Source organism: Sylvia atricapilla, chromosome 13 (genome assembly GCF_009819655.1).
Source record: "Sylvia atricapilla isolate bSylAtr1 chromosome 13, bSylAtr1.pri, whole genome shotgun sequence".
In the NCBI taxonomy this organism is placed as follows: domain Eukaryota; kingdom Metazoa; phylum Chordata; class Aves; order Passeriformes; family Sylviidae; genus Sylvia; species Sylvia atricapilla.
The window spans coordinates 9,337,314-9,364,824 of NC_089152.1; the positions used below are offsets into that span (position 1 = coordinate 9,337,314).

The following is a 27,511-nucleotide window of genomic DNA, read 5'->3' on the forward strand; positions in this document are numbered from 1 at the left end:
AGTTACTGAGATGTAAAATTAGGAACAGCTCACCACAGGACTCATCTCCCATGGAGGGCCAACTGTCAAAGCAAACTGCATAGCAACAATCATTCCAGAGATCTGCAAAACACAGTGGAAATGCTTCTTCACTGTAAAAGGCAGTGTACTTACGTTGGCTCTTCTGAGACTGTTATGGTCTCCTCCATTTCATGGGCCTGTTTAAACCATGGCAATTTTGCTTCCACAGGACTTTTTTCTGGTAGAGGAAAAAAAACCCAAAACATTCAGTAATTTCTTCAAAATAAAAGCAGTATGTGGATGTTATCATTAGTCACCTCAGAACTTCACAGTTTACATTGCTTATTGATCTAATGCTTTTGGAGATATACAGGATAATGAAACAAAATTTACTGGAAAACTTCATCATGCTGTTTGAGCTGCATTCTTTGTTTCAAAAATGCAGAAATGGACAGGGAAAAAGAAAAGCAGTTTGAGTATAAGTTAATGAGCTGCTGAGTCACACTGAGGATGTTGACACACTTAATGAAAGCAAACAAGAAGATCCCAGGTGATACATATGGAGTTTCATTCCCATTAAAAGTATTATTGAACAACTCCTCCTGCCTGTGTTAAGCTCATTAATTCTGGTTTTCCCAATTTGACCAGACTATATAGAATTAGTTGGCACGTTCACCTCATGACAGTCTGGCCACATTATCAGCAAAAAATATCAGCAGGGCACTTTTCCTAGCACCAATAATTAAAGTGCTTGTTTCTGCCAAAACTGAAAAAAAAAAAAAACCCTCTAGTAAATTCCAGCTTCTGGCATTTCTGAAAAAGGTTACCAGGGGCTTTTAATTCTCCGAACAAAAATGTAAAAACAATAACAGAGGCAGACAAAATTCCAGTTACCTTTTGGCTTGTAACAGGGTATTGGCACGATGCACTCCTCTTTTATGTGCAGCTTGAGCTGTGGGTTGCAGCCCCCGACGTGCTGCCCGCGGTGGTCGATGCACAGCACGACGCGGTAGCGCAGCCCCCGGCCGCAGGTCACCGTGCACTGCAGGGGACAGGGGACAGCCACCTCACCCTGCTGCTCCTGCAGGATGTCACAACCAGCAAACGGCTGGTCCCTGAAGTTTTACCCACCCAGATGTAGGAATTTGTCCCTGAGTTGCTAGGTGAATAAGGGAAAGGGTGATGCCGGAATAAAAGTCTGAGTTTTGGGAATGCAGGTGATTTATTGGGGTTCTGTGAAGTTTATCTGATTGGCAACAGTCTGAAACAGAAGTGGCTATGCACTGAGGATGCACCCTCTTACAGTGGTGATCTTGGGCTAAGGCTGGGTCAGGGGAGCTGCATTTTCTGCACTCTCGTGTCACTGTGGATAAACCAAGGAGTTACAGGAGTGCTGACCTATCTGACTGTATCAGATAACTGCAGCCAGGAGAAGTTGGCTTATGCTATTGTTCCTATAATGAAAAGGGAGAATGCTGGAAAATCACCCTTGCAGACTTGCCAGCCCCTGAGACAGACATGCCTTTAACTATTACAGCCAGTGAAATACTACATTTATCAAGAACTGAGACATAAATGACGTGACTGCAAAGGGGCCTGACCTCTGTCTCTAACCTCTCCTCCATGCAAATCAGGAATTCAACTGGCACAAGGAATTCTACATGGATTTTTTTTCTCCACACAGACACATTAATGTTTTGATTATCAGGTAGAACTGCTTTGAGCAAACTTTTCCCAGTACTACTGGTTATCATTCATGGCTATACTATTCCATTAGTCCTGTGCTAACAAATACATGGTAACACAAGACCAGAGCCTGTCTTTAGAAAACAAGACTGAAGGTTCAAATTACTTCTCAACTTACCTGAGACCACTCCATCGCCACCCATTTAGGACAATCAAACAGATTGCAGGTCTGAATGACTTTGGGCTTTGGGGCATACATGCATTTCCATTCCTCTACTTGCAGTATCTCTCCATGAATGGTCTCCTCTACACACACAAAACTTCTCCTCTGAATGCCACCTCCGCAGGAAACTGAACATGCAGTCCATGGGTTATGTTCCCATCTGGAAAAAAAAACCTCATAAGGCCCTTTCTTATTCCACTAACCTCTATTAAAAATGCAAACTATTGAGTCCAACCTTAGTGTCAATTAAAGTTTGGTTGCTGCATTCTTACCACCTACCTTGCATTATTCCAGGCTTAAATTCATGTGCAAAATCAGAAATAGAACTGTAAATGTAAGTAGATTTCAAAACATAACTGAAACTTTTATTCTCATACATAATTTAGAAACTGTGAATATACGGAGATTGATTACCGGAAAGAATTTACTTTAAAATAGTCTAAATCATCTAAATGGAATATTTTTGGCAATTAATTTATGTGATCACATAGACACTTATTACCATTGTCAGAGACAAAGAAGCCCCTGTATTTAAGATCCTATGAAGTCTGAAAGACAAAGACAAATCTGGCTGCCCTGATTGAGGGTGTTATTACTTAAGGCTCATCGCTGCTAACATCACGCAGACTACCCTTAAAAATCTGCTCCTGAAGGAATTTTTATGAGATTTCTAAAACTTTGGGTCAACCCAGCTATCTCATACCAAATTGCCTTCATCCATAAGGACTGTGATCAAATTAAACTGTGGCAGGTACCATTTGGCTGGTCATGATTGCAGTTCTGCAAGAGTTTTCCACCCTCATTAAAATGCCATTGAACGACCTTGTATTCACACTTTCCATCTTGCTTCAAGCAAAAGGCAGCTTCTCATCCATCTCAGCTGCTTTGGCTAACTCAGCTGATTGCTCCTGCAGCAGGGCAATGCACAGATTAATGAAAATTTTGGATTAAGAAAAGCCTGTAAATCAGCAGAGCTCTGGGGTAGTAGCCTCCAACAGAGAGATAAAAAACAATCTGCTGGGAAGAAATATCTTCAAAATGGACATCTATTCACAATCTTAGACCTAACTGCAATAAAGATGGAAAATGTAGAACCATCTGAAGCGAGAATGACATGGAGGTTTTTGGGCTACAAACTCAGTTTCATTCACCTCTTAGCATGAATGCACATTTAAGCAATCACCCTAACTTCAATAATGTCCTGCTCCTGTCATATTTAGAGGTAACAAGCTTCTATCAAAGCATTTGTCTGTAGGCTCCAATGACCCCCACACAATACCTCCTCACCCTCTACCTCCTGTCTCTTTCTTTCTTTCCATGGCCCTCCTGAATCAAAGCCAAGCCCTGGGAAATGACTGAGTCCTGCAGGTTCATCAGTGTCTGGTTAGTTAAATCTTATCTCTATTACTGCAGAGGCTCAAAAAGGATCATAAAAATAATTATATTTGTTTTGAACAATGGCCTCAGCAAGTACTACAATATCCCACCAAAATCACTTAATCAAGAGTAATCAAGTTGGCTATCATAAAGGAAGTCACAATATCAACTCAATGAAGCAGAGGCCTGTAAATCAAAAGTAAATTTAAGCAATCTACTTTTTATGATGCAGCAGGTAAATCAAGGACACTTCCTATTTTAAGCAATTCATTAAGCTGCCTACAAAAACATATTAATCATGCTTAAACTCAACAGAAGAATGAGTACAAAATACAGAGCAAGCCAAGGGACATTAACCATGGAGTATATACTCAAAAGCATTCTGAATAAAGCTGTATGCTGAGATACTGATATCATATCAAAATAACAAAATGTATATGAAGAGCAAGAGTTACACTCTTCGTTGACTTACATGAATGGCCAGTGTTAACTAATTTTCTTTTAACAAATCAGGAACTTAAGAGCAATTAACTATTTAATGAATTAGCAGCTCATGGATTTATATATGTAGGGCTCACTGTGCTGTATGTAATATAAGGCTTGAAAGTGTTTATAGCATGAAGTTTTATAGTTGTTTTTCTTTATCTCATCAGTTTCAAACACACTCCAGATCCCATACTCCCACAAGCATTTTCAAGATGGAGTGAGGTCCATGGCTACTGGGGAAAAGGGGGGTCTTGGGCAAGCAGTCAAAGGAGATACTTTCCAGAACCCACAGCTGTCAAGGGATCCTCAACAGTCCAACAAGTCTGAAATAAATGGAGGCATTCCAAAAGCTTTAAAAGAAAATTTTCATCCTGGGAAATTTTTCTATTTATTTCAAAAGAATTCTCCATCTGTAAAAATATTTCAGTGGGGCATTTACAACCCTAGCCACAGGAGAACTCTTTCAAGATCTTGTGGTGTGCACCACGACTTTCCCACAACTTCCTCGTGTGAATGGAAAGCAGTGGTAAACACCACAGGACTGCAGGGCAGCCTCCACATGGCCCTCATGTTATGTAGGAGGTGTGAGGTAGGACTGCTGCTCGAGGTGAAGGAGCCTGTGCAGCTTTGCTCCAGCGTATTTCCAGTACTTTGGTTTTCCTCCTGCTTTGCAAGAACAATCCTAGGTCAGCATGCAAGAAACAGGCAAAAAAAGGAAAGAAAGCAGAGCCAGCACAGGGCAATGCGTTCCAGTTCCTTGCCAGGCAACAGCACAGAGAAATCCTGCTGCCCTGAAGCAAGACTTGCATCCACACTGGACCAGAGTCATCTCCTGGTGCAGGTAAACAAACTTTCAACTAGTGTTTTCTTTCAGCAATTCCTGCAAGAAAAGGTGTTTCTACATCTTCACGGTGTTTCCTTAGGAGCCCTCCCAGTACAACACAGCCCATTTCCTCTCACCAGCTCTGAGCCCTGCTTGGCCTCCTGCTATTTTACATCCTGATTCTGAAGCATCACCCAGGAAGACCATGATACTCTCTGACAGAACACACCGAAGTGCTGAAATGAGGTGGGCCTCTGTCTGTAGCTCTTATTGTTTGAAGTAAGAAAACCTGCCCACAGCTTTATCACAGACATAATCTATCTCACCACAGTGTCATGCAAACGTGCTGAGCACAGTAGAGCACAGAAAGGGGGATTAAATTTCTCTACCAAGTGGTCTCCAAGCCCTGAGTGGTTCAGAAGATGAAATACTCCTGTAAATACATTAAGCTGAGTTCCAGGAGAGATCTGAAAGCATTGGCAGAAGAAATGGAAAGGGAGAGACAGAATATAATTAGAGAACTCTACAGGAAAAAGCTGTAGAGGAAAAAAAAATCCCCATCTATGCATGAAAGCCAAAGTACATCACAGGACAGCAGATCCACAAGGACAAATTGCTACAGAACTAAACTATGACATTTATATCAGCTGTAATCAGTAGCTCCACTACACTGTGCAAGTCTATGATTTCATTCTTATTACTTCATATCTTTACTTCTTTAGAAAACTACACATTATTCATTACATGACATAATAAAGCAGAGGTTCAACTCAGATAAATATGCAACTAACTCATCAACTATAATTCTTTACATTAAAAGCAAATGTGACTCAATACTGTTTAATCCTAACATTCTTCATAAAACATCTAAGGGTTCCCGAGAAGTTTTAAATCCTTGTAATTGATTCAGGTGTTAAAAAGAAAAAAAAATGTAACAACCTCTTCTCTGATGACCTAATTTAAGGAAACATATTCCAACAATTTGGTATCTTCAAAGTGACATGTCATCTTTGATGTCAATAAATAGACTGTAGATGTAAAGAGGAGAAGGATCGGACCTCTCAAGAGAAAAAGAATTTCCAGAGTCCTGTACATAGTAAGATCTGTTCTATAAAATCTCAAAGCCTGTCAAAAGAAAAACCTTCAAGACAAGAATTCATATATGCAATTTAAAGATGATGCTCTTCTCAGCACGACAGCCAGAGAAGGCTGAGGGGGACAACTGTTTATTTTAAAGACTTCACATTGGTATTTTCAAGAAGAGGATATTAACCTCTGACTGTTAAGGTAATCATCCAGAGCACACTAAAATAAATCACAAGCTTCAGAGATGTTTACAGGACTGTTGTAAACTTACCCTCCTGTACAGAAAAAAAATCAAAATATGTTCCATTATCTTAGTACTAAAACAGTATATTTGCAGTGCAAAGTGTGCTAAAGCTGACACATATGCTATCCTGATTATACATACCGAGGGAGTGGCTGGAAGTGATCATAGGGCATGATTTCTTTAAATCCATCACTGTCAAAAAAAATAAATATTGCATCATTATTTCTCATACCCAAGACTGTACATCAAGTACATACTTTTATGCGATCATGCTTGAAGTAAGCAATTCCCAATGTGAAAAGCAGGAACCTTACTTCATTACACGAGCCTTATGGTGAACCTTACAACTCGTAGAATCTTACCTTTTCTGCATGGATAAAGAACTATTCACCATAGAGCTTCTCTATTTCATACCACCATAAAATATTAAATGAGCAAGCCTCCAGCAGAGAAATTCATTATCAGTTACCCTTTAGGTCTATGTGACTTCATTAGCAAAAAAATATTCACATACTTCTATCTGTAACAAAGATTGCTGAGGGACATGAATGTCAGAGAAACAAATGCATCACAGGATTCATCCTAGATAGGTCCTGAATGCTTCTAGGACTGTTTATTAGAACTGCATAGCATAGAGCAGGCATAAAGTCTTACTTGTAATGCTAGGAAATACAGTATTATATCCAGTAGTACTTTCCTTTTCCTGGCTGTATAAACTAAATTTGCAAGGAAAAATATAATTACCCCTTTTCTTTCCCCTAATTTTCCCATTCCAGCTTTGGAACATTTGGAACCCATTGCCATCAAACATTACTGAAACCTTTCTGCTTCATACAGTGATCCACTCTCCAGGAAAAAACTCTTGAAAGTCTGCACATCTATAACTGTTAGAGGTCACTATCAACAATTATGTCCAACAGGAATGAAAGGAAATGGACAGTTTAGCTGTAGGAAATGAAATCCATTGAGAGAGTTTCCTTTTCTTGCATATAACTCTAGTTCAGCCAGCTGGCATATTAATGTGAGGTTCTGGGACTTGATACTGTGATGTTATTTTAAGATTCTTTAGCACAGCCAGGAAACCTCACCAGACAATCCAAAAGTTAGCCTGAAATAGTGCAGTGCAATTCAATACAATTTATGTGTACTATAGCCTTTACAATTTGGCATTAATATCCTGTGCCATTTATACCACAAGGATATTTACTTTGAATGATTTTTTAAAAATGCCTAGTTTTAAAAAACCCAAACAAATAGACTGAAGATTTAATTATTAAATTGTCAACACTACATTACCAATAAAGAATCAAACTTTTATGGTAGGTAAATTAATAAACCAAATTAAACCATATGTAAAACTTGCAGTGACTGGAGCTTCTGTCTGACTGTTGAGATGTTCTGAATAACAGCATCAATAAATCCAAAGGTAGGCAAACCCTCTCACAAGATCCTCATACTAGTGATGTACTACTCAGCAAGAGACAAAGCAGAATTAGCCCCTGAACAAACTGGTATTTACAATATCTCTGAATGAGCAAAATCTTCTATTCTGCAACACTGAAGAGATGCCACACATCTACTGGCAGTAATATCAGCTTTTAACCCACCATGCAATAACCCACCAAGATTAACCAGCCTTAAAGATAAAAAGAATTGAAATTGAGTAAATACAATTCCTTCCTCCTTAGTAACTGCCTGTGTCACACACAAATTTATTTGCCATACAGACCTAGAAGGGCAGGGATCCATGTTGCATTCTTTCAGCTTGGGCTTTGGTTTCTTGTTCTCTGGATGATAATGACAGTAGTGGTCAGGAACAACACGCTTCAGACGAATGTCCACACATTCAGCTGAATTGAGCTGGTAACCTGATAGTGCAGAAGCAAAGTTAATTTTTGTAATGGAGATAAAATAAAATGGCTTTATGTCCCCATGGAATTAATTTTCTGTCTTACTCTTTTTTGGTTTGCTTTTAAACAAGGAAACACTGAGCATAAAATGCACAACCAGACCTTCATTAAAGGCAATAGCAGTTATATTAAACTCTCTTAACACTAGATGAGCTTCCAGCTCTTTATTCTACTAATATTCTAAGAGTAAAGGCACACATATTTTCTTATGATGCAGGAATACTTGCATCAGCTCACCAGCTCACCTGTCACAAGGCAAAACTATGAAGCCATACGGTTTCACTACATGTTCCACAACTTAAAACTTCCCTCCTCCAAGAAGGAGTTACCAGTATGTTGGAGAGCTATATTACACAGTCATTCATGCTAAAAGAAATAAATACTTGGGACAGAAAGCCAGAGGAATTGAAGATGAGATCCAAAAACATTGCTAAGGAACTGCAGAAACCAAGAAATAGGTTCAAGAACATTCTGAGTTGAAGAGCCAACAAAAGAAGACTTGAATTAACTACTTGATGAAAAACAAATAATAAAATATGTGTGGAGACTGATTGCAAGAAGGGATCTGAGTTTTATAAACCACTAGGTTATTTTTTGGCTAAGTAAAAAAAGACTCATTCAAAAAAGCTTACTTGGACTTAAACTGAGGAGAGGAGGAGGATGTTCTGGTATGTGCAAAGTAAAAATGTTTTAGACCACAAGAATTAAAACCAAACCAAGTCAACAAACTAACAGCACAAGTCCCAGTGCCTACTGAAAATGCTAAGTATCATGTATCAGTGGCTTCAGTGGTGTGTCTCTTGGCTGATCCAAAGTGTCATCATGCATGAGAGTGATAACCATAAAGAACTAAGCAGTTCCAGTGCTCACGGCATCTATGTTTCAGTTCTTGTAAGTACTGAAAAGACCCAGAAGAAATGTCACTTGCAAACAAGAAAAACAATTTTTAAACACTCTTCTCAATCAAACTTGACTGTGCTTTCTGGGATGCCCCTTCCAACACATGGAGACTACAGAATTAAAGACAGAAGCAGCATCCAAGTGAGGAATGGCAATGGCCTAATTCCAAATCTCTGTTGTGAGGAACTTTTTCTTTTGCTGCCTGTACCAGATACCAAATAGACAATCTGGACACTAAATCCACTTTAAGATAACAGCTTAAAGCCAGGCAGATGCAACACAACTTCCCTGCATGCTCAGAAACATGCTGTTCTTAACTCTACTACTGTCATGACTGAGCAGCTCAGTTTTCGTGCCTCTTCAGTTCCTGCCCTCCCTGAGGACTGCCAAGCCCCTCTGCTAAAGATACCAGTTTTATATTTTAGACAAGCAGCCACAAAGTAGGGCTTTGAACACCCTGGATGATTTCAAAGAGATTGACATGTAGCTATAATTTTCAAACCATAACAGCAGTCTGAATAAAGCTGGATTTGAGCCAATACCTTTGAAGGTAAATATGTCCCTTGAGCTATCCAGTGTTTACATGCAGCTCTCAAAAGTAACTGTGATGCTTTATACTTCTTCCCTTGTCAGAGAAGTTAAGGAAAAAAATTATAAACACAGTGTGATGGAATCATCAGAGGATATGGATTGCCACTCACAGCTCCAGCAAGAATCACACTTCATGAGGCCAAGTATCTCGTAAGATACAGTAGTTTCCTGTGGGACTACAGATCATACACATAAATTGTCTGCATTTCAGATTACAGGGAGGTGCAAGTGCCAGAACGGATGGTCCTTCAAAAGATCCACAGACTCTGCTTGTACTTTAAACATCTCTCACTCTCTTTATTCATGTCCCAAGTAACTATTTAAACCATATTTGCACTCTCTAGAAAATCCCTGTGTTGGTATCACCAGCATCCTGGTCTGTTTTCCAGGTGACCTAGGAAATGCTAGCTGAAGGGAAATTGCTATCTGCAGTGTCACACTCTCTTCCTACCCTGAGCTCACACTTTTTTTGCAGAATCAGACATGACAAGCAGTGGGCAGGGCTGGATGAGCCACAGCAGAGCAAAGCTACACCTCATCTAAGCTGCAGTGCTTAAACCAGGAATGGATGCTACAGTGCCACGTGTGCTGCTCTAGCCACCATAAGGACTGAATGTCCAAGATCAGACAGCCAAAGGTACTCATAGCAGATATTCTTTAAATTCGATTTACTTATTCTGCTTTCTGTACAACCAGTTTCTCAGCTAAATGTTCTAAAACACTCCTTCATGTGAGGGAAGAAATACTAAGGCCAGAAATACTTCTTCATCTCTTGCTTATTCTTATTTTAAAGTCTCATCCTGTTTCTTTGCCTACTTTTCCCAAATATCCACTATGAGTTGCAATTTTCCATTTTGAATGTCGTATTTTTTACTTCTTATTCAATGTTCTTACTCAAATGAACATCTGTTATGGAAAAACATGACTTTCCAGTAACAACATGTAAAATCCCCTATGCTGATACCAGCTTAACCAACCTGTGTAGCTGCTGCTCTGTCATTTATTCTGCTGAGGAATTACTAGTGTGTAGAGAAACACAAACATCTAATCACTAAAAATGCAGAACAGAGGCTGTAAATCAGCTCCTTTTAATCTTGAGCTGTTATCACTCCTGAAGAGTTGACATTACTCACCTCCTCCACACGTCACTGTGCAGGGGAAGAACTCAGTTTGTCTCCACTGATGACTGATGGGTTGATAGAAGAAGAACTGAACCACACTCTCTTTTGATCCAGAGTACCTGGCCTGAAGAAATTTCCATTACAACACACATGTACACTGTACTTTACTGCTCATGCCATTTCTACACAGAGTTCATACATAACAGCAGTGCAGAGTAGGATGATAACAGACAGAAAACCTCTAGAAAGTCTAGAGTAGCCATTAAATTCACGTTCCCAACAGTTAAACATTTGAATGTTGCTTTGTTTTTCAAATTATTCAAGGCATTAATGTGACCATTTGATTATCTATCTTTGAATAGCAAAGTTCTTTAATGTATTCTGTGGGTCTGTCTCTTTGTTAGCAAAAATTTTAAAATTTGCTGCAGAAAGAAGTCTATAAGTGATCCAAGCACACTGAGTCATAGTCAAGAAAGCCCAGCTGCACGTGATACTGGAGATGCAAAGGGAAAACAACTGAAATTCCTTTTCCACAATGTGACAGGTAAAGCCAGGCAGTCTGATAATACTGAAACATGTCACTTCCAATGGCAAATTGTATGAGTGCCTCCCTTTGGCAGTCAAATATTGATATGTTTCTACTTATAAACATCTTGATGAGTGATGCAAGCCACTGGTATGTGTTCTGGACAGAAAAGAAATTTAAAAGAATTGGAAATGGTCAGTGATTGGATTAGCAATGTCAGGGGGAGATTGTAGGGTGCTGCTGGAAGCAGTGCTCAAATTCAGTAGGTGGCAGTCTGCAATTGGATTAGCTCAATCCACTGCACAGGGTCACACTGTTATTCTTCCAGCAGTATTTAAAACAGACATCCTGGCCATTTTTACCATTAAAGATCCTGTGGTACTTTCCACCACAGGAAAGACATTAATCGAGTAGCATTTAAATTTGTTTCAATTTTCTCAGCATAAATGATCTCTGGACTGTAATCAGGATTTCTTACTTGCTAACTAAAAGACTTTGTTGCATTGTTACAAGCTGATAGACAGCCACCACTATGTTGCATGTACTTACAGTAACTTTGTAGATTTGTACATTCACACACCCCACCTTGATAATGAAATCTGCTCCAAGAGGCCCCTGGATCTTTATGATTTCCCTGTCTGTACTCTTCTGAAATTCAACAGTTGTATTTTCAATGACAAATGTTCCAGGAGCATTGAAACTGTGTTCTCCCTTTTCTCCTTGCAGTGTTTTTGACTCTATAACTAAAGAAGAAACATGCAATTAGTAAACTTAAACAGGTTTTCGTTTTCAAGAAAGTCAGGAAGTGATGTTTACAATTTTGCTTTGCAAGTACCAACTGCATATGTGCAGTAAAAACACACCCAGGGAATCTGTGAGAATATTAACTGCTTCAGATTATAGGCTGATAGAGAATTGCAAGACAAGTCAACACAGGAATATCTGTCTAAACACACTATTCTTTCATACCAGAAGCACTTCTGAGTCTAACTTCTGAGTCTAAACTTCTGAGACAGTTTTTTCCTACATCAAGTGCTCTGTAACATTTGATATAAGCAACAGCTTGAGCAGGAAAAGCTGAAAGAAACTCAAAACTGATAGAATCAATATAGAGAAAAAACACCTCAGACTTGCACACAACTCAAAAGCCAAGCAATCGGAGCAATTCCAGAGAAGCCTGAACGGTGCCAAACCCACCTGACACTCACCTCAATACCTGTCTCACTGCACCAAGATCATTAACTTGGCTTTGAGTGTTTCCCATGTGAGGAGAAAGCAGGGCCAGGAGGAGGGAGGGCCCTTTCCCAGAACAGGTGGTGATGAAAACCCTTTCTGAATTGTTCTCTATTCCTTGGAAACAGATTAAACTAACAGCCCACAACCTCCAGAAGACAGATGAAGCATTTTAAGATTAAATCACTTCCAGCAAACTGACTGAACTGTAAGTGGACAAAGCTAAAGGAAGATATTCATAACGAAAGTAGAATTCTGGGCTCTGTGTAATGCAGCACAGAGGCACAGCAAGATGCATGACTTGAAATATACTGGTCTGGTTACAATCTACCAGAGCACTGCATGAGAAAAGCATGAATCTCAGATGAGCTCAGGGCAAGCTCAAAGGAATCTTTTGATGAGCTATAAATACCCTCTTTCTTCCACTACCTTGCCTTTTTTGGTACTTTAAACAAAGTTACCTAAGCCAGGCTAGACCATTTAGGTTAAAAGCATCTGGTTTTACCTGCACTGAAAGCATGCTCTGAACGCTGCAATCCATCATTAACTGTTTTCTTCCTTCAAAGTTTTTAAACAAACATGCATTCTGGAGCACCCCCAACAAAGAGAATAAAGAAATTATAGAATGAATTAAATTCCTTGAAAACATACCACCATTATCCCAAGCTTCTCAGCATTAGGTTCCACTGTGCTCATAGGTATAACAAAGATCACATACATGGCTGGAAGGAAGTTTCAGGAAGGATTTGTTTCTAGGAAATGACTTTATGTTAATCACAGGGTATGAATGTAGTGGTGAATAAAATGTACTTTGTCAAAGAGCAAAAAAATAAATCTCTGGGAATCAATGTGCCCCACTATCCAACACATTTCCATTAGGAATAAATAGATATAAACTAATCCCAGAAAAAAAGGCCAAGTATTTAGATGATCACTACATATTTCTGTCTGTCACCTTTAGGGAAGTGTCCTTTCCTGATTGCATCACAAAATAACCCTCTAAAATATATGGAACTCAGAATTCTTGAATTAAGCTTCTGCAAGCCTTGATCCCAAACCTACTGCCTTAATTACAAACTTACTGCTTGCTCACAAACACTGGTTAAAAGTAAGTAATAAAGCATGTTGTCTTTTATTGTCTTTTTTTTTTTTTAGTAAGTGTAAAATCAAATCTCAAGTACTTCCAACTCTAAATACATGCAGTAAGATCCTCTGGAGTACAGGATCCCTTTGAAACCAGCATTGAAGATTACAAGGCAAGTCATTCAGCTAGTGCAAAAAGATGATGAAAATGTTTATTTGGTGACCTCAGCTGCATTTCTGAACAGTCTTTTTACTAATTTTCTCAATAAAAAAATATTTTTTATGTTTTTCTAAGCAGAAACCAAAAATATTGTTCAGCAACTATGAGGCAGTAACTCCCTGAGAGCTGACATACATTTACATTAGAGCTACTCTAGATGTGGATGCAAATCATGTGTTTATTTGCCAGGTCCAGCTATGGAGCCTTGGCCTGTATCTCTGGAGGTGACATCACTGAAGCTCAGAACAGCTGCTCAGATTCTTCCCTTCTCACACAGGGAGATGAGGAGCTGTTCCACGGCACAATGGATAACCTCTGATGCAATACATTCCTGCTCAGCAGCAGTGAGTGCTTGTCATCACAGGCCTCTGAAACAGAGCAACACCAAGCTCTTGATGTATTTAACACATACATAACATGATGATGCTTATTGGGGAGCAATTCCTCCCTCAAAAACTGTTCATTATTGATTTCACAAAAGTAACTGAGAAAAAAAAAAACCCCAACCTGATCAACTGATTTCTCGACAAGGTTAAGAAAATAATTCACCAAATATTTATTTGTTCTGCAGAGTCTCCTGTTTTATACTAAAGACCTGGGAAGTTTGGCTTCCCCATCCTAAATCAATTCCTTGAGACTCCAGTTGTGAAGAGTCACATGGACAGGGAATTCTCTCGAGTGCTCCCCCGTTTCTGTGACTGACAGGACAATCACCAGGGCCAAAGACCTTTAACTTTTGTTTAGGGGTGTTTAGTTACTTCCCCTCCCTTGACAAAAATGGTAAATGCCTTGCCCAGCTGTGGACAGAAGCCCCATGGCTGAAGCCTCCCATTCTCTTGCTGGCAGGAAGGAGCAGGGCAGTGTGACACAGGAAACCCACTGCAGGTACCTCTCTGTGTAGAGAGAGGCATGGAAGAGCTCCCAGGGAAACAGCTTCTGCTCCCAGTGCAATAAAGAGCAAGTATGGTACTGCCCAAAAGCTGTTTCTTTTCTGTGATTCATTTGTAGGAAGCACAATACAAAACATTCTTCTCAAAATGCAAGCAACAAGCAACACCACACTCCTCTGAGCATCTGTCAAAGACAGAGCAGTGCACAAACCCACAGCTAAATGCTGTCACCTGATGCAAATCACTGTGAACAGAGAAAAAATTGACAAGAAGAAAAACATTTCAGTTCCTTTCAGTAATGTTTAACCTCCCGAAGTTCACGAACTCAGTTATCTAGCATTAGCCACTTGTAAAAATATTAGCTTCTGGTTTTCCTGTTTCTTCTGCTGGAGGATTAATTTCAGGGAACTTTCAGTCTTTCTTTTGATTCTAATGCTCTTAAAACAACTACTGGAAAAGCCATAATACGGTCCAAATCAAAAAACAAGGCAAACACAATGAAACATTTTATTCAGCCCCATTTTTGTGCTAATTGCTTGGTTATTTTCCACCAAATCTTTCACCAAATCCAAGCAGGCAGAAGTACAGGGGGGCCATATTTGTTAAAAACCCGAAGTAACATCTTGGCTCTCTGATGAATCTGTTGCCTGTTTTAAAGTGCCCAGAGACACAGACAAAGTACTTATTCTAAGCAGCTACAGAGAAATGCAGTCCTTACTCAAACACTAACTCCTGGTTGCAAAACAATGCTCAGAGCATTTGTTTCAAATCTGTTATGTGCTACATCTCCAACCACATTTCCATTTTTGATTAGTCCAGCAGCTGTGCTTTCCTGGAACAAGACCAGATCATAAACCCAGGATGAAGCACCACTGAACACAAGATAAAGGGAAAAGTGCCAGACACTCCACAGTGCTCTTCACATTTCTGCTATTGCTGCTGACTCTACTTGAAGGACAAATATATACTGGCAACAGGAGGCAGTATAAAATTTTAACAATGGTAGTTAAAGAAGCAGCCCCTGCTTCACCTGTTAAATTCAACTCCTTGCAAGCCAGGAAAAACATCTCTGACAAATGCACTGGTAATAATAGGTGATTATTTTTAAAATTCTGGCTTTAATTATACCAGCACACCCACACTGAAGCTGATGAAGTGGCAGACAAAAGATCACTTGGTATCTTCTGTTAAGTGACAAACACATACAGTGGGAAGGTGGAGAAGCACCTCTGGAGCATCAGCTCTTGGAGACCTGGCTATGAAGCCAGAAGTGATTGTCACCTCTCTCCCCACAACTCCCTCCCTTGTTTTTCACCTCTGCAATTTTAATTTTAGGTAAAAAAAAATAAAAAAAATAAAAAATCCAAATCCTCACAGATTTGCAAACAGATGTGCTGGTGGAAGTGGTTACAGGAACATTTCACAATTCCCGTCCAGCTAGAGAGCGAACTAACAAAGGTAATGCCAAGCCACAGCTCCTTTACGGAACCACCCTGGGTAGGAAGCCAGGAGCACTCTGTACTTAGTTACTGAGCTGCTGCTGCATTCCTCAGGAGCTTTCCAGAAATCCCCCAGGAGCCACTCAATCTAGTACTTTTTCCTCATACAAAGCTGAAACAACAACTTCCTTCTGCAGAACTACTTAAGAAAGTCCAAGAATCCTGACCTGAACTGGTCAGGATCACTCATTCACACATTCCCTGCAAGAGTTTTAAAGGAATATTATTTATTTCAATATAACTTTAGCTTTGTATGTTTTTTATATAAGTAGTACACCGAGAAGTTATTGTCACTCTGGAGCCGTTCTGAAGAGGGAGTTTTATTTCAGTATTTTTCTTTGAAAGGATGTGACAATATATTTTTGAAAACAAAAATAACTGATGACCAATTTTCAAATAAAATGCATTTTTTACTTCTGTTTACGTATCTCAGAGCTGAAGTTCTTTTAGATTCTATGATCCAGACTACATCTGCCACTTCTACAAATAAAAAATTGTTCAAAGTTAAAGGAATATTGTATTTCATTGCTTGGTATAGTAGCATCATTTACAACTGAAATCATTAATTCTCTACGCAAACCAGGCCTATGGACAAAGAAGTAGCCATAAATACTGCCATCAGCCTTATAAGAAAATATTGGAAAACAATTGTCTTACAGAATAACAAACTGTTTCTCTGGTGGTATATAATGACTAAAAGAATTACAAGGAAACAGGACTTCTCTAGTCATTCACCCAGCTTTATTGGTACCTAGATCACTTGTCAGAGGCTTCAACAGAAACCTGGTGCTGAGCAGGGGCTGTTGATTCCACACATAATCCTCCAGAAGGCGGGTTTTTTGCATGTTGTTTAAGAGTGTACTGCATTTGAGATGCCTTATATTGGTTTAAACGAAAGGAATAGAAACCACCACTAGGTATTCTATTTCCTTTTACCAAGAAAACTTTCAGTGTTCTCTAGGACTATCTCCAGGCTGGATATTAAAGATGGGAAGAGGAATCAAGGTATCGAGGTCATGATCTTACCCGTATTTCCCAAAGTTTGGATGAGTTCAGACACAAGGTTCTGTTTTTATTTTCTGCCTATGTATAAATACATAAAACAGCTCAGTCATACCAAGGTGTGCTGGTCCTTTCAGGGTAATTCTCACACTGCGACTCCCATGTGGTACAGCAATCACAGTTTCTTCCCCTAGGAAAATTAAACAACTGTTTTAGAATTTGTACATCACATAATTAGACTGAAAACTGTCAAATGTGTCTACGAAAATATTTCACAGCTTTCACATTTTTTTCTATTAAAATAATATATTTTTTTTAAGTACAGTGTAGTGAGTCTGTTTGCTATGGTATACAAGTATTAAGACATACAAATTGACTTGTAAATCTTGCTTTCTCTTGGAAAATAATTTGCTATTAACAGTAACAACTGAAATGTCAGTAGTGTATTAGGAACATATTTACACTCCGTTGTCCTAGTTTTATTTTCTAATCACTGAATTGATATAAGGAATCTGCTAAGTAGTCCTTCCCCCTTACAAAAATCTGCAGCTGTTCAGTCTCATTTTGCCCACACCTCATTTCCTGCTGCAGGTCACAACTTCAATAAGTGGCAGGACTTACAGGAAATAAATCATCTACTTAACACTAACCCTTAACCAATTACAGACCAGTTAAGAGCAAATATATAATAGCTATAAGGTATATGTTATATACCTTATATAAGGTGTCTGCATCTAACTTACCATATAAGATCATTTCTTCCAGTAAGAGGCTCAATTTAAAATGAACTATACACCAAAGCAGCCTCCAACAGGACACGTCAATACAAAACAGCTTTTGGCTGCCTAAAAGGCCTCTTCCTATATAAATGTGCTACACACTTACTTCAGTGCATTTTACAAAGGCAGAAAGTTATTACTTCTGATTTCAAATGCAGGAAATCTGTTATTTGCCCAAGCAAACTGAGTTACCAGTCAAATCAACAGGCCAGAGACCCTCACAACAACAAAAGCAGTGCCCTCAGAAAACGGTATCCACAGGGATATCCACAAAAGGAAGAGAGAAGCATCCAAGGAGCTGTCACCCATTTATATCATGGCCCAACTGCAAATCTTCTTTAAGTGAGGCTCAGCCCCATGTGTCCTCTGCAGCCACACCCTGCACAAGATTCTCTGCTTGGTGATCAACCTAACTCAGTGGCTGGTGCAGAGCAAGCTCCTTTCTGCAGATTCGAAAAGTAATGTGTGTTGAAGGTCAGTGATACGCTGGCTCCAGAATTACCCATAAAATATTGAGAGGAAGAATAGTTGAGTTTCGTTTTAACAAAGAAAAATAGTTGAAAAATGTTTCTTTCCACTTTAAACCGGAACCCTTTATAGTAGATGCTAAATTATCAGCTTCTGGTTTACATCTCCTTAGCATAAGTATGATTTCCTGCCAAATGTTCAGAATACTTCAAGCAAATACTGCAATTATTTTTTCTGAAATAAACACCTTCTTATGTTACAGTTTTTATACTGTCAATTTCTAGGAAGGACATTTAAATATAACAATTTATTTTGGATGTAATAAAATAGGAGCTTTATTAATTTCATTCTTGTGTATTCCACCAGAATGAAAAATACTACAGTAAAACAATAGTACAACTAAGGAGTCCTGGAAAAAACATTAACTACTGAACCACTTAATATCTTTTTGCATCTTGGTTTTTCATCAGAGGAATTGCTAAAGATAGCCAGGAGGTAGTGGGTGTGTATATCTTTAAAGTAAGGGAATAACTACTGAATTCACATGTGCTCGGCAGTATTTGAGGAAAAGCAGGTTTGAGGGGCCCATCTGTCCTTACTTGGTTGGGAATTGAATCCCATCCTGATAACAACCAAGGATCAGTCACAGCACAAAGCCTGGAATAAAAGTCAAATTATGACCAGAATGCACGAACTGCTGCTGTGAAACGGGACCGAGGGCAGCCCGTGCTCCACGGACACAGCCCGGCTTTGCAGATGTGCACACATGTGCAGGCTGCTCCTCTGGAGAACACCCAGGGCCGTCTTGCTGTGCTGCCTGCACCTCCCCACAGCAGCCCCCAGATCCCTTCTCAGGATGCCTCACATTCCTTTAGCAGTACTACAGACATTCCACCCTCACCGAAGCACTCTCTGATATGGTCCAAAAGTCTCATGGGGGTGCTAAATTTGGTGTTTCTCTGCGGCACAGACAATATTACCAGAAAGTGTTTTATTTGCATTCGAGATGACTAAGCTCACCGCCACAGCAGCAGTCAACCTCTGCAGCCCACAGACCCGTCAAGAAGTCTGACAGCAGGGGTTTTTTGTAACCTGACTGAGATAATTATGACCTAGGGCAGTCTTTCCTTGAGATCAAGGACATTATAGGAAAAAATAAATGTGAGTTTTTTGGACTTCTGAACAGAGATGAGGGTTTGGAAGAAACAGGACAGAACTGACCATTAGGGACTCCTTCTCCTAGGGACAGCTTTGAAACAATGGTTATGGCTGTCCAGGTCTGGCTACAAAACTATATATTCCAAAGGTCTCCAGTTCTCAGCTGAATGTAATTCATATTCTTAAAGAAACACAAGACTCTGTAAACCCATATTAAATGGTTATGCTGTACATTTCCCATTAAATCAGTAGGGTCCACACTGCTAAAAGCCATGAACTCTTATGAAAACATAAGGGGAAATTGTTACCCTGAAATCCATACTGAGAATTTTTGATTACCTCTTTTTTCCCCTTACAGTATTTCTTTGAAAGTTAATTGCTGACCTTTGTCTAAAGCTGAAAATAAATTAGTCCAAAATCATCTGGAACATGCAGAAACACTAGACTCTAACATCTGAGCCCAGATTAAGGCTCACTTGAGCCTTAAAAACCTGAGAAACAGGTGAGATGTCTCTCCATTCTAACACTGCTTTCAGGATAGGGATTCCCAGGAGCATGAGAGTCATCTTCCTCCACTCTCACCCAGAGACTCAGCAAATGTGTGCACACTACACACAGCACTTGCTGATTAAGCTCATGGATTGCCTTTACTTTAGATGGCAAAGTTTGATCCTGTTTCTATGGTGTTAATGTGGATTTAGATTTTGGATCTCAAAGAGACCAAGATCAGACTCCCTGCTATGGTAAGACTGGGAGCTAATCCCCAGGATCAAAATAAAGGAGCCACATTCCTAAACTCAATCCAATTCAGCAGGTTTTATTTATTTTTCCATGTGGGCCATGGTGGACCCATTTACTGTTTCACATATGGGCCAGTTGGGATTTTTCCCTCTCTCCTCTTATAGCAGGCCAGAGGGTTTATTTCAGGTCTATAAAAAGAGTTTCTTTCTATGTATTTGCTCAGAACTTATTTGCTGGTTCCCTGGTTCTGATCGAAGACCTTTGTGCTCTCAAAGTACAAACAATAATACAGGAACTAAAAATCTCAAAATCTTGGATCTAATTGCAGTGGCTTCTCTCGTCCACTCTGGCATCAGGCACAATTTCAGAAGGCACTGCTGCTGGCTGTTGTGCTGACCTGTCTAATGAAAGCAAAGCCAAATACATGCACTGGAGAAAACTTAAAAGACATATAGCAAACAGCCCCTCAAGAGAATAGATCTTACAGAAATGCAATGCAAAATAAGTAATGAAATAGCCAATGTTCTTACAAGGAAATTTCTTCTAGACAAAAGCAACCATGAAAATACAGAAGGAGGGTTCATACGACCTGTAACAGCCCCAAGTAAACCAATGAAAGTAAAGGGATGTCTAGACAAACAGTGTTGAAGACTCAGCATTCTCACAACAAAACTGCAGGTGCCTCTTTGGGACTAATTCCAGTCTGATCCCATGCACTAGGTATCCTGTAGCTGCTGGAGAACATCAAGTGCTTTTCTGGGACACATCTTCTGGTTTAGTTTGATCCAAAATATTCCAATTTATGCTCTCCAAGACCACTCTGTGATGTCAACTTATGAAGAGTATGTTAGGGCCATGATGAAATTTGCTTCAAAAAACATGCTCCTATCCATACTGAACACTAATGCACTGGCATTCTATCCCTCCCCACACACAGTTTCCCTGCCAAACCCACCCAGTTCCATCTTCTGGCTCTCCACAAAGTTGATTTTTCCCCTTCCTCTCCAACTGTTTTTGACTCCATCTCCTACCCAGATTCCTTATCTAATCTCAGTCTTCTCTTCCTATTTTCCTTGACTCAGTGTGTCTGTACGTCCAGTCCTACATCCTCCACCCACCTCCTCACATCTGCCTTTCCTTCACTGCATGAACTAACTGCAGATTTTTCCGTTCAGCTCATCTCATCTTTCCCTCTCCTCATGTGATCTCATCACTCCCTGTTGTAAGTCTGAAGCTCAGGAGATTAGAAGCTCTCCACAAAATCTCTTCTGAATGCCTGAATGCGAGGTAGGAGGCATCACAGAGTTCATCCCGTGGCAACTGGTCCACACTGCAGTAAAGGAGAAAGCAAGAGCAATCTCAAGGAAAAATTTTAATAGCTTATTTCTGGAAGAGCAGCATGTTAATGTATCCTGAGGAGGCTGCACATGTGTGATCTGTTTGCAGTCAGGACTTGTAACAAGCTAGAGAACACTTAAAAGAATAAGTTTTCAGAGATTTCAGCTATTAACATCCAAGAAGATTCTACAGAAACTGAAGGAAAAGGTTGGGGATTTTTTGTAAAGGTTGCAGTAAAATATGTGTTGATGTTCACAGACATTGCAAAAGACTTATCCATGACCAGAAGATCATTGCCTGCCAAATTTCAAATCCCTGATCTGTGATCAAGTCCAACAATGGGGGATGTTAAGACGTATTAAAGAAAAGGTTTCAAGAATGTTTTGACAGTGGGAAACAACATGTTTTTCTCCTCTGTGTCCTCAGAATATGCCGAGCTGTTTTGGCTGAATTTTCTCCAAAACACATAGCACCTGGCATGAGAAGTTTCTGACACAACTGTCTAATTTTGGCAAATAATCCTTCATATAAAATGAAGTATCAGACAACCTTGACAATTGGGGTTGCTAGCTCCATGTTTATTGATTTCAAAGAGGGAAAAAATGTGAGGCAGGAAGTCATCAAAAAAGTTGAACTGGCTGATGACACAGAAGAGAGAGCTGAGCCAAAGGCCTCTATTTAGATAAATGACCAAAGTGAAATTGGGTTTTTGGTTTAACATGCTTGGGGATGATGACATACATCATGTGAGAAGAAGTGACCAATGATATATTACACAAGTGCCACAGGAAATAAAGCACATGGCAAAAGGAAATTCAAACAGTTACAAAGCCATTGCCAGCGAAAGCTTTCATAAGAAGCTCTTTAGCAAAACATTAGGATTGGCAAAACTTGCAATTTGGGTACCAAATAAAACCAGACTGGGACAAGTCCACACCTTCAGCTTCACCTCCCATTGAACCAGCATCTTTTCTTTGTTGGTACCAGAACCAGAACACTTTCCTACCATTTCTTGCCACCAATGGTGCAGAAAGGAGATATGAGGGCCCAATCCTACAATTTTTCCACGTGCACAAAGGGCAGGTAGATTTAATGGGAGTTCCATGCATTTAGTACTAGAAACTTCAGGCCCATGATATCTCATTTCCCAGTGGGATGGTACGTTTTACAACCTATTACACTTTTTGTTTGAATATCGTTAGTCAAACCTTTAATCATTTTACCAGAATGTTAGAATCTGGCTTGCTGACAGAAGTTTAACTCACTTTGTCTTTCAAAGGCAATTAAGTGTTCGTGGAAAAAATAAACTTTTGAATTAACTGTTCATTTCATATTTGCAAAACAGTAAGCTCCCTTTTGCTGCTGTTTAACTTTATGATCAAAGACATTAATTTAATGTAAAAACATATAAAAAAGATAATAAAACAAAATTAGTCCTTCATGAGAAATAATTTGCTATCAATGCCTAAATTTCTTTGTTTTAAAATAAGGACTAAGATGATCAATCACTTCAATTTTCCCTTATGTCTCTTTTTTATACTAAAATCTTTGGCTCTTGCTTTTCCTTCCAGTTCTTTAATTTGCTTCATTGAACAGTAAAATTTACATCCTGCTCATAGCCTTAAGCTCCTTCTTATATGCATGTCTGTCATGTGTGGGTATTTTCTCAACACTAGTTCTGAAAGCTTCCAAATGACTCTTTGGAAGATAATCTGCCTCCCTTCACTGATATTTTACCACAAAGAAAGGATGGCTTTATTTCCACATTTCATTCACACACAGGATGATTATATGGAACTCATTGCATAGTGCTGAACACCTTGACCCAAAAAATATTTTGGCACCATCACAATAACTAAGAAAAACACCAAGTTCTGAATTTAGTAGCATGTGTCCTGTTTTGCTTATGCCAGTGGTAATCATTCATATCATCCAGCCTACTGCAGTGCAAGACAAACCCAAAACTTGGCAAAACTGACATATTTCCCCAGAATAGTCTTTCTTGGTCTTTTATTTTAAAGGACTCTTAAAAAGACACTGAACTATGACAGAAGGAACAATGAACCATGGGCATTGTTCATAACCTTGAAGGCAATGGGAAACCTTCCACCAAGTGATGTCAGCTGTAGTTAGATCTTACCTGAGCAAGAATACCATAAGTTAAATTAATATTTTCTGTAACTAAATGACCGTTTCAAAACCAGATCCTTTTTACAACTTTGTCTCTACTTCCATTCTAATCAGCAATTAAATGTGAAACTTTTAATTTCATTTATCATAAACTATCCAATCAGAGTCACCAATCTAACAAGTTTATTTGGGCTGCCTTAGAACTGGCTACGGTGTCACCAGGAATCATCTTTCTTCACGAGAATCTCAGTTGCTGTTAAACTGTAATAGACAACTTAATTCCTTTCAATTCCAGCTGACCTTCACATCAGAAAGGGAAAGAACTATTTCGTGCATATATATCCCTATATATCTGTATCTATCCATATACAGAAACAAAACAAATACAGCTTGGAGACACTACAAAAATATTTTCTTTTCAAGTGCTTGCTCTATGCTGACCAGAAGCTCTGAGTCTTTAATAAGGCAAATGAAAAAATTGTGGCCCCCCATAAAAATTCTTTTCCAGCTCATTGTAAGCATTCAAGATGTTTTCTCATTCTTTCATGAGGACAAATTTTATAAATTATTGAACTACACTCTCCCGTCAATAAAAAAGACCTCTATTCAAAACAAAGCAAAAGTTAACACTGATAGACCCTCTAATATGTAAAAAAGGCTCTTTGACTTTTGGAAAATTATCCTGTGATTTTGAAAGTTGCTACCACACAACCAGTCATTTTTTACTCAGATTGCCTTTGCTATACACATGTATTGAATTACAGAAATTATGCACCTGCACAGTGGTACCCAACACCCTTGCAGGGCAATACAAGACACCACACTGCAAAGAAATAACCACTGAGAGAACAAATAAACTACTCCAAGCTACATCCAAACTGAAGCATACTGCAAACAGTGGCATTAGAAAACCCATGGGAATAGTTATATATACTGCAGTAAGATTTTAGCGTGATTCAATATACAGAGCACTTTCAAAATCAGGGCACAAGTGAAATCTTTGCTGGCTGAAATACAATAGTATTAAAATATAGGCAGCTGACAGAGGCAAGTGCTTTATCCATTAAAAAGAAAACCTGGTTGCATTTGAACTTTGAACACTGACTTCAAGAGCACCCTTCTATCTGGTGACTTTGCAGGAAGGTAATTAACCCCAAAGGCCCCATCTCCATGTGACAAATGCTGGTGACAGATACACACTGCAAGTTCAGAAAAAGAAAACAATATGTGAGGCAACTATTCATATGATAAACACATGGGAGATATGCTGTGAGATTCCAGGGAGCATCATCTGTGAGGGTGGAGCGCATCAGTGCCAGAAGGGAGTCTTTGTGGAAAACCTTGCCTGCATATCAAAATAGCCAGAGCCTTCAGACTCCAGTAAAGGGTCTTTTTCTAATACTGTTACTCTTCTCTGTGTTATATTTTCAATACTATTGAGACCTACAGTTACTCCCAGTAAGATGTTAATTATTTTAAGAAAGAATGGTGAAATTTGAGCCAAACACACAAAAAAGAGATGGAAGTATTAGTCCCTTTCACTTTGTGTTTTTTGTACTTTACAAGCAGTAGCTTGCCCTTGAACGTCAGTTGTCTTCAGACACACACACCAAAAAAAAAAAAAAAAAAAAAAAAAAAAAAAAAAAAAAAAAGCCAAACCAAACAACCCACACACACACACAAAAAATATCAAAGTTAATTTGAAAACCAGGTACTTTCAAGTACAGGCCACTATTTCCATAAAACCATCTATAAGATGTTTCCATGATTTAAAAACATTGCTGCAGCATCACATATACTGCAACATGAGGATACCCTCTGAAATAAGATGTGCATCTTGATGGTTATTCCTGATAGAATGAATTGAGTAGCTCTATTAAAAAAATGCATATCTCAAATTCTTTCCTAGCTATACCCTAATGTGTGGTATCCCTCACGGAATTTCAATAGACTAATCTAGCACAGACTTCAGAATAAGTAGCTTTGTAAAACTGCAAACAAGTATATGGTTAAAAGGTCACCAATATTCATGCTAATATAAAAGCAGAAAACAAAGTCAAGGATAAATTACCATAGGATCAATTTGCAACCTACTTTTTTCTGGTGAGACATGTGCCTTAGCTTGTCCCCTCACAAGCCTGCATGTTGAGCCATCTCCTGCACAGATTCCACAGTTGTCTTCCTTGGCATTGCTCCCAAGTTGTCGATCACAGCCTACTGCCTGCCAACACCAACACCACAGTCAGAAGGAGGGCAAAGCTGTAGTAGACATGCTCAGGTTTCTGGAATTTTATTTATTATGTTATCCTTTTGATTTTATGAGTTGGCCTCATTCTATCAAAGCATATCTTGCCATTTAGGATTTTAAAAGCATGCTGTCATTTCCATGATTTTAATGATGAACCACAACAATATTAAGCTATTCAAGCATAGGAAAGACATGAATCCCTTTCCCACTACTTATGTGAATGAATACCATTGAGCATTATTCTTTCTAACACAAGGCATAACTATGTTATTTACAATTTGGTTTTCATCACCTGTTTAATTATGTCTGAGAAAGGATAAGTGCAATTAAATAATCCAAGTTAAAAATTTAAAGGGCACTCAGCCTTCAGCTTCATGGACAGGGAGCTGAGGGCAGTGCTAACATTCTAGTGTCTTGGCCATTCAGAATTAAACTGGCATTTCTGTAGATCTATTTGCCATTTACATCAATGTCAATTATAAACACATTTGCTAACCAGCTTTTTAAAAACTTGGATAATTCACTTCTCACCTTTTGATTTTTTCTGGTTTATGAATATAAGACTCATTCTATAAAACTTTCCAACGATTATTATAAAAACACCCAAATTTAAGACTGCCAAAAATTCAAAAAGCAATTTAAAAAAAATATGTCAATGGAAACCCCTCCAAATTATAAAGAAAACATTTTTCCAGCTTTTTCTTTTTTCTGTATATCAGTCAACTCCACAAGAAAAATAAGAGTGAGAATGGAAAGACAAAGAATAGACAAAATTGATGAAAAGCACCTTCCTGATGAATGGAAGATAAATATTTGGCCTCAGCTATCTTACTCATCACCATTTCATAGAAGAATTTTTCAGGGAGTACCAAATGCTGAACAATGTGGTAAAAAGCTGATCTCCAGCTTCAAGTTTTCTCAAGTCAGCCTACATGCCTCTTACAGCCACACATCCCTGACAAGGGCAGCTAATTTGTCATGGGCGTACATATTTAACAAAAATCCAAACTGACAAATGGATAGAAAACCCTCTGGAAAGTCAGAGTTAAAAGCAGTGCTAGAATTCTGAAACTGGCCAGCACACGCCTCTTCCTATATAAAAAAGCTTGGAAGGGGCAGCCTGGGCTGCCAAGATCCACTGCACATGTGCTGTGCCAGAACCGACACACGATCCCCTTGGAGAGGTGAGCATCGAGTCCACACGTAAGAGGCAGGGCTGGGCCCTCCAGTCTGCCTGAACACAGACACACAAATCACACACATCCACTGCCAAACACGGAGAAAGGCAATCTCAAAGTTTCACATGTCCATGGAAAAGAAAACAAAGCAGCCTCACCTCCCCCTTCTGCCCCTTTCCCTTATTTTCGCAATTCCCTACAGCTTGAATTCCCTTTAGAGGAGGGCACTAATGGGACAGTTCACAGTACTGCAGTTGAGAGACCTGCAGTGAAGGCATCTCCTTCCTAAGGCCTTCAGATTTACCAGAGAAACCTACACTGGCAGCAAGAAATTATTTTATTCCTGCAACTGAAGGGGATCTTAATCCTATGTAGCCCAGCAAGGAATTAAATCTAAAAATAAATAAGCCACTTAACACTAACAGTTAATCATTTCAGTTTTATCAAAAACTTATTTGCAAAAATAAAGCAAATTTACACACGTGTGAGCTCAGACCATCTCAGAACAGGTGCTTATTTACCACACAGAATTTACCACACAGAAGGCTTGTGGGAACACTGTACTACAATT

The 27,511-nt window shown here is 39.1% G+C and overlaps 1 protein-coding gene across 1 annotated transcript in view; it reads right to left on the reverse strand.

The window, feature by feature from the left end:
* The window catches only part of ADAMTSL3 (ADAMTS like 3), a 165,024-nt gene that overhangs the window by 46,261 nt on the left and 91,252 nt on the right, over nt 1-27,511 (reverse strand). The window contains exons 6-14 of the mRNA XM_066328347.1: nt 25,609-25,735; nt 17,016-17,090; nt 11,559-11,716; nt 10,460-10,571; nt 7,655-7,793; nt 6,067-6,117; nt 1,865-2,069; nt 895-1,042; nt 154-238 (exon numbers count right to left, since the gene is read on the reverse strand). Of these exons, the coding sequence (XP_066184444.1) occupies nt 154-238; nt 895-1,042; nt 1,865-2,069; nt 6,067-6,117; nt 7,655-7,793; nt 10,460-10,571; nt 11,559-11,716; nt 17,016-17,090; nt 25,609-25,735 (1,100 nt within the window). The remainder of the gene's footprint in view (nt 1-153; nt 239-894; nt 1,043-1,864; nt 2,070-6,066; nt 6,118-7,654; nt 7,794-10,459; nt 10,572-11,558; nt 11,717-17,015; nt 17,091-25,608; nt 25,736-27,511) is intronic.